At 39.3% G+C, this 15,256-nt stretch overlaps 4 protein-coding genes across 4 annotated transcripts; 1 reads left to right on the top strand and 3 right to left on the bottom strand.

Annotated features, from left to right (window-relative positions):
• Nucleotides 1–1,624: 1,624 nt before the first annotated feature.
• Tsp_04300 (conserved hypothetical protein) lies at nucleotides 1,625–3,032 on the bottom strand. Its single transcript, XM_003375067.1, has 3 exons — nucleotides 2,998–3,032; nucleotides 2,381–2,604; nucleotides 1,625–1,878 (listed from the first exon to the last, which is right to left on the bottom strand). The coding sequence occupies exons 1-3, from the start codon at nucleotides 3,030–3,032 to the stop codon at nucleotides 1,625–1,627; spliced, it is 513 nt and encodes a 170-aa protein (XP_003375115.1).
• A 256-nt stretch (nucleotides 3,033–3,288) lies between these two features.
• Tsp_04301 (hypothetical protein) lies at nucleotides 3,289–3,799 on the bottom strand. The gene is given in 5 exon segments (XM_003375068.1): nucleotides 3,289–3,381; nucleotides 3,415–3,489; nucleotides 3,502–3,577; nucleotides 3,662–3,704; nucleotides 3,742–3,799. 5 exon segments carry the CDS (start codon nucleotides 3,797–3,799, stop codon nucleotides 3,289–3,291), a joined length of 345 nt encoding a protein of 114 aa, XP_003375116.1.
• A 1,135-nt stretch (nucleotides 3,800–4,934) lies between these two features.
• Tsp_04302 (hypothetical protein) lies at nucleotides 4,935–5,919 on the top strand. The gene is made up of 4 exons (XM_003375069.1): nucleotides 4,935–5,000; nucleotides 5,022–5,122; nucleotides 5,189–5,317; nucleotides 5,820–5,919. The coding sequence occupies exons 1-4, from the start codon at nucleotides 4,935–4,937 to the stop codon at nucleotides 5,917–5,919; spliced, it is 396 nt and encodes a 131-aa protein (XP_003375117.1).
• A 2,444-nt stretch (nucleotides 5,920–8,363) lies between these two features.
• Nucleotides 8,364–14,971, bottom strand: Tsp_04303 (putative HEAT repeat-containing domain protein). The gene is made up of 12 exons (XM_003375070.1): nucleotides 14,774–14,971; nucleotides 14,562–14,683; nucleotides 13,517–13,875; nucleotides 13,098–13,315; nucleotides 12,255–12,953; nucleotides 11,774–12,213; nucleotides 11,244–11,742; nucleotides 10,988–11,135; nucleotides 10,360–10,869; nucleotides 9,881–10,289; nucleotides 9,179–9,649; nucleotides 8,364–8,961 (listed from the first exon to the last, which is right to left on the bottom strand). The coding sequence occupies exons 1-12, from the start codon at nucleotides 14,969–14,971 to the stop codon at nucleotides 8,364–8,366; spliced, it is 4,671 nt and encodes a 1,556-aa protein (XP_003375118.1).
• Between the last annotated feature and the right edge of the window lie 285 nt (nucleotides 14,972–15,256).

Below are 15,256 nucleotides of genomic sequence, written 5' to 3' on the forward strand. Positions count from 1 at the left end.
TGGAAAAAGTAAACTTGGAATAAATTAAATAAACTATTAGCTTAGACAAGGTGCAACGAGTTTAATCATTTTATAAATAGGAAGTAATCTTCTCTAAATAGAATGTTATTAATCCGTAACATGTAGGAAACAATGTATTAAATATGAGATTAATTTTAATATGCTAATTAGAATGTTTAAAATGCAACGTAAATTCAGCACTGAGTATTTTAATTTTTAATTAGGTTAAATAACGTCACTCGTAACTACACATTTTAGCAGAGAGAGTTTTTTAATTAATGATTAACATACAATGTAAACACAAAAGTGGGTCATAATATTTTCTAATTAGGTATAATAACGTCACTCGTAACTACATATTTTAGCAGGGTTTTTTAATAGTTAATTAGAATGTTTTAAATGGAATGCAAAAAACAACTACTTACAGTAGTCAGTTTCATTTGAAAAGATAAGTAGGCATAATACATTAAATCAATAATGATGAGTTGTAAATCATACGGTAAGTATGCAAACATGAGTTGGTTCTGCAGGACAGTACATTAATATTGAGTATCAGGTGTGACGGCAATTTGATGTGCATGAGGCGGCAAGGCTTTGTAGGCGTAACGGTTCACATCTGCCTAGCAACGCACGCCATCTAGTGCGGAAGCTACGTCTTCGGCGGATCAGAATGGCCATCTGGTCCGTCGAGGGTGGATCAGATGGATCCACCCAAGGTCATCTCGGCCAAAATCGTGAGGCCAGCACGTGGGCTAGGAGGCGATGATGCCTTGGGGGTCCCCGGGGCAGGAGGGCGGGGGGCGGCGCGGGGGCGGTCGGGCTGACCGAAAGGCAGGCCTCCACCGCAACCGAAAACTTTTTTTTAAAAAAAATTCACAAAAAAAAGCAACCTTCCCCCCCGCTGAATCGACGAAAACGCGAAATCTCCCCCACCCTCACGATTTTTTCATGGAAAGCGCAAATCTCCCCTCCCTTGTAGACAAGGAAAAATGCAAAATCTCCCCCACTCTGTTGGGCAGACAAAACGCACAATCTCCCCTCCCCTTGGAGCGGGGAAAAACACTAAACTCCCCGCACATCTGAGGCAGGTGAAACAACTAAGTCTCACCCGCCTCTTCAGCGCGGAAAGCCTAGGCTTTCCCCGCTCCAGGGAAGAGGAGCGTGCGCTCTGCCTGCCCAAAGAGCAAGGAAGAGTTTGCACTCTCCCTTGTCTAAGGGAAGGGAGCTTCACGCTCCAGGATGGGGCCCATTTTTGGTCTCTCCATCCTCCACCTGCATTAAATATTTCAAGTCCCATTTCCGGCATGTTTGCCATTTCGCAGAACTCATTTATGCCAGACTTTATCTGTTTCTTTGTATTACATTGCACATTTATCTTTTTTTTTGAAAAATAAACTTTTTCATTAATAAAGAATTGTTGTTGTTGTTGCATTGTTCTTGATTTATATTAAAGGAAAAAAAATTTTTTTTCTTACTTTTAAATAGATTATTAATTTACATGTGTTACGTGTATTATTTCATTTTCCCCCATTTTAACTGTTTTGTTTTTGTTCCTATAAACTAATTAATATTGCTGGCTGGCAACTAGTAATGGCAAACATGATTTTTCCCCTTTTAACTAATCCTACATGATCATCATCGTCAAGAAATAACGCAGTATTGGTCTTTTTGTTACGTCTGTGTATTGTGTTCTTTGTAATGAACAACCTTTCCCCACTCGACTTTGCCCAAATCGTATCTTCTCCAACGTGCCAATACTTACCTCACTTGACCATCGAACGGAATTGACCAACGAACGCAATTGACCAACAAACGATTCGATCCAACCTATCCACAACCTTTCACCGATCTTGGCTTTCTCCACTTGTCTCCTTTCTTCTCCATTTGTATTATTTTTCCATGGTTTATTACGTGTTTACTTATATGTATGCAATGCTTTCATGTGTCAGAGATTTTACAATGTCAAACTCAAAATAAAAGAATCAGAGAAAAAATATTGGCTAAAATAAATTGAAAAAACATGCAAATGTAGATTATAAGAAGAAAAAAAGTGAAAATAAAAAAGAATCAAAAAAATAATAGGAGAAATTCAAAAATGAATACAATGTATAAAATAAAGTAGGGAAAAATAAAGTTTGAATGAATGTTTGAAGTTTAACATTTTGAAAAATAAAAATAAAATAAAAAGAATTTGCTCTAGAAAGTGTTCAAAATCAAATTATGTAAGAAAAGGAAAACAAAAATTTCAAATTAAATAGAAATCAAAAATTATTTCGACACATGAAAGCAGTTGCATACATAAATTTTGCTGCGTGAAAGACCAAGTACTGCATTAATTCAAAACTCAGCCATGTAGGTTGGTCGTTAACTTAATTACAACTATGGGATAACTTCGCCCTTCGAAGTATCCCAATCCCAGACCTACAGAATTGGGGTCCCAGGAACTTTGTCTTCTCTTGTCTGCTTCGTGTGGTCCTCGATCTGCTTCGTGTGGTCCTCGATCTGCTTCGTGTCGTCCTCGATCTGCTTCGTGTCGTCCTCGATCTGCTTCGTGCCGTCCGCGATCTGCCTCGTGTGGTCCGCGTTTTCACTTTTTCTTCACATCTGTAAAAATGATAAACATTAAATTATCAATATTGTCGCTTTATTACATATAAAAATTCAGAATTTGAAAACTGAATTTTAAAAGCGATGATGTTTCTCAATTTCTATGAAAGATACCTTTAACAAAATTAGCATACCACGTTTTGAAAAAATGTAGCAGCCAGAAAAATTGAAAGCTACTGAGCAACGAAAATCTAATTTCAGTAGATGCTGAACGCTGTAATAAACTCAGAGAACGTTTAACGACGTTACTGCTTGCCACGTAGGTCAAGCAAACAAGCGCACTATTATTGATGATAAGGCAATTTTCAAACGACCCTTATTTGCATAAAGGTACGCTAGAAACTAACGTTTCAGTGCAATTGGAAAAAGTCATCGTTGATGAATTCTAACCTAACTCTGGCGTAATCGAAATTATAAACATTCATGTACAGAAAAACATTAATATAGTCGATGGTCAGTGTTAAATTACATTTATTTCAACTGATTTGAAAAAAAAAGAGCTCAAATGCGCAGTTAAATTCATCTAATGAGGACTATTTTGAAATTCAGAATTGAAAAAATAAATACAACTTACTGAAATGGATGCCATCACAGCTTTCATGTAAATCATGTATTGAAATGCAGATGATTTAATTTGAAGAAATAAAACAATAAAAACAAAAAACAAAGCCGTTTTCATTGTTATTCCATGATCTTCATCGCAAGGAAAGAGCCATTGCGCACTCGCACCGCACACCGTACGCCAACAATCATTGAAACTAAGGTCACGTCAACCTACGTATAGCAGTGAAATAAAAATTTGCATACATTTTCTGATAAACAAGTCTTACTGTGGCGACTTTGAAGTACGTTGAGCAAACAAAAATTTTCACGACTTTTAATCTAAAATCACACCAAAAGTATTGTATGAATTGCGACTTTACGAAAATACTTATTATGTGCTTCTCGACTACTAAATACCATTGAGTTGCTTAAATAATGCAATTTAAATGAAATTTTATAGATATCTTAAAAGTTACGCTAGTGGTGAGCTGTAGCTGCAAAGTAAACAAACGTCAAGGCCACGGTTAAAAATTTGCATGTTAACGAGACGACGCCTAACAATGATGTTATAATTTCATCTATAGAAGATACTTCGTTTAAATTTGCTTTTTTTGTCAATTAAACAGTTTCTCGTAGTCGAGAAGAACATAATAATTACTATTGTTTTGTCTGTAAATTTGCAACTCATACAATCTTTATCGTGGGGTTTTGGATTAAAAGTCGTGAAAATTTTTGTTTGCTTAACGTAGTGAAAAGCAGCCACAGTAGGACTTGTTTACCAGAAAATTATGCCAAGAATTAATATTCCAAGAAACGTAAAACGCTAAAAGCTTTAACTTTCTCACATTTGGAGCTATAAAATAGACTGCTACAGCTATAAAAAATATTCTAATATCATTATGTTACGGATGCAGATGCACAATATGAATATATTTTAGAATATACTCAGTAAATAACCTACTTATATTTAATTGATTTACTGTGTGTCCTACAGTTGTAAAAAAAGGATTGTCTGTTCGGTTCTTAACTTCATTTTTATATAAGATGAAAAAAATTTTCACCCCAGTGAAGTTGAGTCAAAATATTAACGGAAACATATTTGTAAAGAAGTACATTTCGATAATGGATAATTTTCCAAAAGACGCATAAAATAAATAATTTCATGTCACTCAGCGCAGTAGCGCGGCGTCAGCGTCGTGGTGGCAACCATTTGCACCCGTGGCTTTGCCGCTTGTGTGCTTGCCTCATCTTGCCGTCTCCCTTCATTTGCTCCTTCTACAATGCTATTTATTTTAATAGTGTAATATTCGTTTTAATTTCAATGTTAGAATCAGACAAATACAAACTTGTAGTTATTACGCAGAATGATCTCGACTTATTGAACACAACAACAACAACAACAACAACAGCAATATCGCTCTATATCAGATTGTCACTGCAACAAGCAGCTCACGAATGCCACTTTTTCGTGGTCTTTCCACCAATCACATTACACACGTCTACATAGACAGATCGCTGTACAAAGCCCAATCAGGAAATCTACAATATCTAGACGGATGCAGTTGAAAGTTGATTCCGCACTATAAAATAATTCATTAACAGTTAGCAATTAAAAACAGCCAATTGAACCTTCGAAATCTATCGTCATTTTTAAGGTGTACTGATTGATGAAACGTTTTTTCCTTTTAAAGAAAACCGATTGTTGATGTCGTATAATAATTGTGCATGTCAAAGTATTTGTGCAGAAATGTTGTTATGCTAATAAATATGCTTTCAACAAAGCGATGGATAATGCACGCAGTGCACCAACGTACATTGCAACCCTTTTTCAAACAGAATTAGCTAATAATGTGAGAAACAAAAAATTGCAGCAAAAACTGAGCGCAATAGTTATGATGCAAAAGCCACGTAATTTAGGTGCAACATTTACAAGTTGTGCAAGAGACCATGATCGAAGTGCTTTTGATGTCTTGTGATTCATGTTGTTCAACCTCAGCTTTGTGCAATTAGCAGGCAATGGAAGAAGTTTGCTTTCCAGAAATGCTTCCATCATTTTAAACATCGCTCCACGACCAGCGTCGATCAACTTGCGAAAAACACTTGACACCGCTGGACAATGTTCCATAACTGATTTGGTGAAACAATCAGAAAAGCGATCATGCAAGCTGTAAAAGCAAAAGCAACAGCTTCACAGTAAACAAATAAAAAACTTGCCATTTCCAGACGTTTTAAGTCAATGGATTCAATGGAAAGTTGATTTTCAAAAAATGAAAAAAATTACTCACCTGCAAAGACGGCCCAATTTATTCCACAGTAGTAATGTAGAATTCACAAACGGAAGATCAACAACAATAATTGTCGTTTCGTCCAGCAATGACGAGCACGGACTGAGTATTTGGCGCCATAACTTTGACAAGCAGTCTGCATTTTCAAAAATCTCTAAGAAATTTGATTTCATTTACAGAAAATTTGTCACATTAATGGATGATCAAATATGGAATTATTATTCTGGAACTGTCGGTGTTAATTGAATTGTTGCCATTTCATTGTGGAAAAGAAGAAGCGGAGCAAAATTTTGCAAACCTTTCAGACTAGCTTTGCCGCATATTGTCTGCCAGTGACTAGCACCTAAGGTTAGAATACGCCGAGACAAGCTGTAACGATTACAGCCTGCCACACAAGTACGATACTGAGAAGCAGCTGCGCAAGATTTATCCAGATGCTTCGGAAAGTCACGCAACATTACCGCTGATATTTGGACAAAACTGAAGCGACCGCTAACTTCCATGAAATTTTTCTGCAATTCATTCTTGCACTCATTCAAACAATTGTGCATTTCACAACTGACAAGCAAAATGCCTAAACACGTATAAAAGAACAAATCATATTTGTTTTTATCTATTCATTTCTTTTTACCTAAAAAAGCCAACTTCAACAGGTGCTGATGAGCTGCCATATTCTTTGGCTAAATAAAAATAAATAAATAAAGATATATATATATATATATATATATATATATATATATATATATATATATATATGTATGTATAAACTATACACATGCATACAAAATATGCCACTGTTTGCTTCTCAAAGACAAAAACAATATTTCAAATATAAAGCGTTCAACTAGTAAATGTCGATCATTTCATTCAATGGCAAATTGAAGATTGAATCATCCATCGGATATATATATATAAATATAAATTGTAATTGAAGTTAAATTAAAAATGAAGTAAAATACTACACCAATGCCGGTTAATCAGCAGCTGACAATCAGACGAACCTCACTTATATGATCAAAAAGGGACTAATTTTCCCTGAAAACTTTGTAGCACGGCTATAAAATCTTTTCGCCTGAAAAACATACGCTAAAATTGATTTGAATAATCAAAATCACAACCACAAAATATTTCTGCTTCTTTTAACACGCCGCTCGCTCATTTATCGAATTTTGGATGCTTTTCCTTCGCTAAATAAATACAAATAAATTTATAATAACTGCAAATCATACATGCCAATAATATATTAATTCAGATGTATTCAAATTCCCCAAAAAAATATTCATTCATCAAATCATTCCAATCTGCTCAGTAATTTTTTAAATTAGCAAAATGCAAACAATGAAAAATAAATCGATATTTCTTCTAACAAGTAACTTTAAAACCACTGCTCAAATTAAAATCGTACTTCATATATCGTTAACGCCCAATCGTCCGCTTCGCAGTTTTCATCAACCTTAACAACTCAAATGTGGCTACTTCAGCTGCTGAATGCCGTCGATTCAAAAAATGTCTTCGTCGTTGCTGAGGCACGAACTTCTATATTCATTAAAGTTTCCATTACCCTCTGTGAAAATTCCACTTTACAAGAAAAACATACCACACAGATTGCCAGTAGATTTCAACCAAAGTTATGTCATATAATATTACACTTATTGTCTATTCATTAAAATGTAAGTATAACACTTTAAAGTGAAATTAGTGAATAAATTCTGAACCACTGAAAATAAATTAACAGAGACCGGAAAATTTTCCAATGCATAAAAGCTAATGAAAACGTTGAAAATATAGCAAAATTGAAGTGATATGCTTCAAATACAAAAACTTACTGTATGAGAAAAAAATGCTGGATGTATTTCATCAATTTGCCAAAAAATAAAACAAAAATGAACAGCATACTTGCCGTGAAACAATCTGAAAGCAACTTATTTAAACGATCATTATCGGATCACCAAATTATCTGCTAGCACGCAAAAAAAAGTTGATAAAAAATTGCAAAACGAAGCAAAAGTTAAAGTGCAACAGATCTTACAATAATGTTGTTTGCCTTCTTTTCTACACTGAATAGTAGTAGTTTAATTGGTAATTCTACCGTATGGCATCAATGAGCGTCGGATTAAATATGGCATGAATGAATGCAAATCGCTTTTTCCGCTATTCTTTTATGCCACCACTACTGTGCTATAACTTACTTTCCCATGCTTCTTTCATACAAACTTATTCTGCGTTTTAATGTACGCGTTCCATGTTGCTAAAATAATATTATATGCAATCTTTCGAAACTTTTTCAAATAACCGTAATCAAAATTCGACGATTTGCCAACCATCAGAAATAAAATCAATAAGCTGAATGAAAGTGGAAATCGCTTCAAATAAAACCGACCTTTTTTGCCTTATCGACTACAACTGCCTTAAAATTGATGCTTGTATCGCTGAAATAAAAATCGATGAAATATAATCAACAGTATAAAATATTGTTTAAAAATCTGTCTGGACCACAGCAGCATGCAATTATTGCAATTATTTCAACTCACAAAACAGGCATGTAAAGCAGACATGTGATCGACCACAGTAAGGTGCAACAGTGTCACCCCCCTCCCCCTATTCTACAGCAGTGCTCGATGGAAAAAGGACTCTTTAAGCCTTACAAATTACTTTTAAAAACAGTTTTACATAAATTTTAAAAATAACAGTTTACTTACGAGAAGATAAAAAGCAAAACAGATGATGAAGAGTAATTTAGTTAGAAAAGAAAGATAAAAATTTGAATACGGTTGAGTGATCAAAAGAATGAGTAGGATGATGATGGATAGATAATATGGAAAGTTAAGGCCAAAGGACAAAATTCAAATAATAAGTCATAATAAGCTGAAACAGAAAATGAAATGAAAAAAAAACAAATACTGAGCATTTTGTAACGGCGGTAATCAGTCAAGGACGGAGACCGTAGAGTGAGAATTGGCCATCCTGTTCAGCTAAGCCGATGCTCACTTGAACAGGATGAAAACGTAAAGCTGCAAGACGACCCAGTGTCGTTGTCATGTTCGAAACATCCGGTCTGAATAGACCCATGGATTTTCCATCGAAGTTGATCAAATCAACCTGCGCGCCGTTCCAAGCGGCAATCAGAGGATAGTTACGGTGCACATCGAAAGAGCTACGACATCGAACGCCGACATCTTTGAACAATACCGGCTCTCGATACATCCGCGGCTCCCAGATGCACAACTGACCACTACGACTGGCGGCCACAAGACGTCCTCCTCCTCCGCCGCCGCCGCCGACGGATGCTTGTTCCAAATGGACTTTGAAAACTGCACGTCCCAAATCCCGCAGAGTCATGATGCGAGAATCGGATGTCGGCAAGCGACGATCGAATAGTCGAACTGACCCGTCACTACAACCTGCAGCTGTCAAATGATGTCCGTTGGAATCGGCTGACAAAGAGCACACGTACGTATCTCCGCCGGCACCCACTTTGAGCTCAGCCAATTTCAGCTCCGTGTGCGCATCCCACAATATTATATTTCTACAATGGAAAGTGAAATTTGAAAACCGATCAAAAATGAACTTTTTATGTGCTTTAACGTGCGTGCAAAAAAGGATGCGACGAAACACTGAAATGCAAAAACAAACTTTCTCTCCTGCGCATGTTGCTTTTCTCAACTTTTTTTAAAAATAATTTACATAATCATCTTACGGAAAACATTTTCCACTTGTGCGTGAAACGAAATCTGATTGCTCACCTGAAATCGCCAGCGGCAAACAACAAACCCGGATCTTGTTCCCAGAAATAGCAGGTGAATGGCTTGGTGTGAAAACGCCGCGCATCGTCGGCGCACATCCAAGCTGTGAGCAATGCGAAATCAATACTTCCCTTTGGCACTTTGCTGGTCAAGTCGGGCTCGTTGATCAAACGCACATCCCAGACGCGCACTTCGCCGCAGTCGGTTCCGGTGAGGATGAAGCCGTGCGTGTAGGGATTCACGAAAGTCAAGTAAACAAGATTGCCGGACAAATCGCTACCACTCTGACCAGTGTACGAGGTCGAAGAGTTGTCGAAATGCGCCACAACGCTGCCTTTGTTGCAATTCCAAACGGTCACTGAGTCTCGTTCACCGATGCACAGCAACGGCTCCAAAGGCAAGAATTCCATGCACGTTGCGGGAAAATCGTTTTTATACGTCCAAAGTTTTCCGTACTTCTTCCTTTTATCTCTAAGTAAACTACCAAAAGAAAAATTTTTTATTTTAAATCACGAATTCACTTTGTACCTCTCCGTCTATCTATATCTACATCTATATATATATATATATATATAGATCAGTGCTTAAATTTCTCAAACTATCTATATCATCAACTGAACTAAAAGTTCAAAAATAGACTCTTTGTAAAATATGTAAAATAAAAAAACAACAACACAGGAATAATAAAAGAAAATGGCTCACTTCCATTCAATACTGCTATGTTGATGAATTAAGCTGATTCGATCGGCGATGAAACTGGGAAGAATTCGCTGCGTGGTCCGCGGCTGCGCGTTTAAAGCAGCGGGTGACGGTGCACTGCTTTCGGAAAGCAAGTAGAACATTGGAGATCGAAACTGCTGTGCACAAGTTGACAAGTAGTCAGTTTTCATCACTGGTTCACCGTCGACAGGTGGGCTAAGTATGCTTGCCGCTGTGGTTCCAATTTCCCTCTCCGGGGCCAAATGTCGTCTCGTTTCTGGACTTGCCTCGCTCGAGTGGACACTGGACTCACTTGCTGGACCGTCGCCGAACACCGGCCGACGAGGATTGGTGTAAATGGCCGAATATGTGCACAGCGTGATCGGCGACACTCCCATTGGTGATTCACAACCTTGAATATTGCATGGTTCAATGAAGATCAATTTTCAAAGTGCAAAACAAACAAACAAATAAATAATCACCACCGCTGTTGCCGTTGCCATCGTTCACCAGCTGCTGCTGGTGGTGATCGTGCGTGCCGCTGAAACTGAACTTCGGCCTGGGACTGGGATGTTGTCCGGCCGTACCGTTGTCCGGGCTCGAGTGGAAGTAGCCGGCCGTGGATCGACGTCGAACAGGCAAACTGTCAACGCTGTCCTGGTGGCCAACGGATGACAATAGCCGAAGATTCTGCACAGATCGGTCGACGTATTTGAAAAGCCTGTGCGCTAGTCGAGACACTTCAATGTCGGGGTCGTACAAGAATTTCAACACCGCTCGCCAAACGCTCACGTAGACGTTGTTCACATTGACCAACGCCGCCGGACCAATGGAACGATGCCTGCGGACTTCCCGGCGGCTGAGAACAGTTATCGTTTCCTGAGACGATTGTTCTTGTTTCGAATTGTCCACTTTCTGGTGCTCCTGGGATGATCTAGCCAATCCGAATAGCCACGACACGGATTTTCGAGAGCTCGGGCGAACCAGTGGAACTTAACAAATAAATCAGATATGTATTATCATCAAATATTTTTTCTCGTCCACAACGCGAACCAATCGATCAGAACAATCGAATTGGAATAATGGAATTAATTAACAAATAATTCTTACTGTTGATCATAGAATTCGAAGACGAATTCAGTGATGAAGAAACAGCCGTGAGAAGCGGTTGAAACAACAAACTGGTCGATTTTACCAAAGTAGACGAGTCGACGTTGGCGGCAACTGGACTGGAAGAGATGCCAAAGTTACGGGTACGCTGCTGTTGTTGAGGTGAAAACGAAGCAAGACTATTGCTACTACCATTGCTGAGATTGTGGTGATTATGATTATTGCTGTTGTTGTTGTTATTGTTATTATTGCCAACAATAGTAGCAGTTGTGACCGTATAAGATGATACAAGTTCGTGGTGTTGGTGCCGTCGACTGGGCACCGATGAAGCAAGTTCACGGTCGATTTCGTAGGCAATGGTGACAAATTGAGGATAGAAACGACGGACGAAGGCGAAAAAGCCGAGCAAAGCTTCGCGTCGAACAGTGGCCGAACTGTCGGCGCAGACGTGCTGGACCAGAGACATGGCGACACTGTGCGCCAAATTTGTACTCTGCTCGTCGTTGGGGCAGTGGTTCCCCTGGTCACCGTCGTTCTGCTTATTCTCCTTGTCGCCGGAACCACCGGTGCTGATCAGTCGACCCAAAGCGAACACGGCCGCCGCCCGAACCGACGCCAAACGATCCTCCAACAAGCCGATCAGGGTCTGGTGCAAAGAGCAGCGAATCGCCTGCCACTTGGCCGCCTCGTAGTCGGTCCAGAGGTGGCCCAACGCCAACGCCAGCCACTGGCGCATCGGCGCGTCGTTGCAGTCGCTGAAAAGATCCGAGCAAGTGGCCACGAAACCGTTGCACAAAGCCGCTTCTTGGAATTGGCGGCAGTCGGCCATCAGGCGAGCCAAAGCGAACACGGCGAACAATTTCCGGCGAACCTCGACCGTCGGGTCGTTGAGGTGGACCAAAAAGTACCGATGGACGTGGTCCTTGAGCAACATCAGTCGGCAAGAGTTGTCGACGGCCAGTATTTTCGCCCAGATGAACGTCAACAACGGGCGCATGTCCCTGGAAACACTCTGCAACAGGCGCAGGATGTAGGGGAAAATGCCCACCGCCAGCGCTTGTTCCACCGCTTTCGGTCCCAGATCGACGAACCTGGCCAACAGTTCGAGCGCTCGCACGCGCAACACTTGACTCAGCAACACTTGCAACACTATTGGCAACTGCTGAGGAGCCGAACCCTGGTAAAAGCCGTACTGGAGCCAGACTTCGAACGCGATAAGCTGATTGCTGAAAAACGGGCTGTTCTTGTAATCAACGCTGGCAACCACCTTGTCGTGCTGTGCTTGTTGGCCGGCGGTCAACGTCGGATCGTTGCCAACTGCTCTACTGCCGGCATCCGACACGCCAGTCGTCGCCGTGCCGCCTCCCGGCATTGCCGCTGCAGCCACTGCTGTGCTGGCACCGGCACCAACGCCAGCACCGCCGTGACCAGCCGCGGTCGGCACGCCCGGAGGCAGCATCACTGTCGCCTCGTTGGCTTCAACTTCAGCCACCAGCGCCTGAACGTCCAACTGCTCCAGTACCGACTCGACTACCATATCCCAAGCTTGCCACATGACGTGCTCGTGAGTTGGCGGCAAACGTGGACTCGATACAGGCGTGCAATAATAGCTGCGCATAACACGGTCGGCTAACAAGTAATTCCTGTACAAGCTGGCTATGAGCAAATCTTGCCTGAACAAACGCTGAAACGTCTCGCTGGGAAGCAAGTTCCAAGCAATTGTATCCGTAATTGCCGTGAAAATCCAATTCAGTTCCCCCAAAGGAGAACGACGATCACCCGTAGAGCCCGGTATTCGGTCGGCTATACATACTGGATACCGGTCAGTCAGCTTATTCTGCAAAATGTAATACATGACTGCCATCCGAATCGGCGTGGTCAAGCAACAAGTGAACAAATCGGCAGGCAAAGCTGGGTCAGTTGGCAATGTCTGATCTCGTGCACAGGCCGCCAGTTGAATGCAGTGCTTAAATTTTGGCTTCCTAGGATCGTCATCGTCAAAATCATCTTCGCCGTCATCGTCGTAATCATCATCGTCGTCATCATCGTCATCATTTCCATTAGTATTGCCATCGTTGTTTCCATCATTTTTATGCTGTCCATTCCGGACGTTGTTATTCCCACTGCTGTTGCCTGTCAAATGCTTGCTTGCATCTTTGGCAGTTGTTTTGTTGTTTGTTTCAATTTTAGGGTCATTCGGTACCATGGAACTGGATCGAAAATTCACTTCCAATGGTTTCGACGACACACAATCCAAACCCGTTTTGCGTCGATGCGAACGATCAAGTTCTGCTTGCCTTGCATCATCAGCTTGGAAGAGATCAACCCCTATAAAACCAACAGATTTCATCGTCCAAGCAGACATGACAAACGATGACCATCATAATAATATCATTTTTTGAAATGAAATAAAAAAATAAATTAAAAAAACAACTACTGGTCATTCTATTTTTTCTGAACAGCACATCTGCTGCTGGATATTGCTTGAGCTACTGTTCTTACAAAACACGATGACAATTCTAAACTTACCTGGCTCAAATTCAACAGTTGTTTTAGTACTTTCTTTTCTCCTTGCCGCCAACGAACAGCGATAAGCTTGGATTTGCTTCTTCGCACAAGTCTTGAATGCTCGTATGGCTTGAGCTGCACCGTTGCAATCCCAGACGTACACACCTGGGGCACCCATCCACGTCTGTAAGTCGTAAATGGCCAATGGGATGTACTGGGTAAACATTTTGTTAAAAACCCAAATTTCACAATTTTTCGTTGGCCTCGGCACTCCATGGCCATTATAATGGAAAAGAACACGTTCTTCTTTGGCATTTTTACGCATTGAGATGCACAATCTCCTGACATCATCTACAGTCGGATCTAATGCTTGCTTATACCTACAACACGGTCGATCACCAGCTTATAAATTCTGTCCTTCTAAAATCTTTTCTTTTCTCTTCCCAGTCAGAAAATTTGCTTCACTTTTATCATAATTAATTACCAATAACAACGATATTATTAACAATTTTTTTTCACATTTCCTAAATAACATATCCAAACTATAACTGCAAAATAAAAATGCACCAACATAATTTATAAACTTTCAGAAAATAAATTATTTTGATAAAATAATGATTTATTTTCGAAATATACAAGAAATCTAAGCATGAAAAACATTTTCTTACAATTTCTCTAAATGTATTTTAAAAATTTGACAAGAAATAAAAGTTCAATTTGCAACAAATTTTACAGACAACTTTTCCATTTCATCACTCAGTAATGATAAATCAACTGCCCGTTACTTTCATCAATTTATGTCAAATGTTTAAAATAATAGTAATATTATTCCGTCAAGATTCATACATAAATTGAACTCGAAAATATAACTACTATACGTATGAAAGTGAATACAGTATCACTTATATGAATAGAAGAATATTTTAATATTTTTTTTCAAAATTTAAACGAGAAAAGTAAATTTTGAAAATCTAATCAACAACTTTTCATATATTTGCATATTATTGCACAGTATGTGAAGCATAACCTTCTGATAAAAAGAGAAAATAAAAATATGGCAACGTACCTAGCCCTGGGTTGCCACCACTGATATTGTCGTTGTAAAGCAGTACCAATCGATTCGAGAGCTTTTTGCATCGGCATACACTGCGGATCGATCCAGCATTCGGTTCTGGCGCACGGTTTGGGCTGATAAGAATAATCCGAATTTTTATCTTTATTTATTTATTACGTAATAGAAGTGATACAAATTTCAATTAACAAAACATCACAACATACCTTCACAGTGTCAGGTGGATCAATGCCAATGTTCAAGCAAAGCACCAAAGCAACTGAAACAGTTTTCATGCGCTCTCTGTTGCGCCAAAATTCTGGATCAATTTTATTATCCGCATCACATTGCTCGCGTCTCAAGTCGGCAAACGATACCGGAACACGTTCAGGCTCCTTCTCATGCAAATCATTCTCTTCACTCATTCTTACATTCTTCTGCCTGTAAATGTTCAAAAAAGAAATATGAAAAATAATGAGCTCCAAAAATTATTAAAAGTACTGAAATAATTAAGTATTACTGATGGATTCAAAATAAATTCAAATTTGTGTAATATATAAGAAGTTTGTTAATTTTAAAAACAGCCGTAACAGACAAAATATTTACTGAACATAGATATTAAAAAATATTTATCCAGTATTATTTCGATTCATTCAAAATATTCAAGAAATTCATAAAAATCAGTTGAAAAAAGAAAATTGCAAAAGATG

This window comes from Trichinella spiralis (assembly GCF_000181795.1).
Source record: "Trichinella spiralis strain ISS 195 chromosome Unknown Scfld5, whole genome shotgun sequence".
Taxonomy (NCBI): domain Eukaryota; kingdom Metazoa; phylum Nematoda; class Enoplea; order Trichinellida; family Trichinellidae; genus Trichinella; species Trichinella spiralis.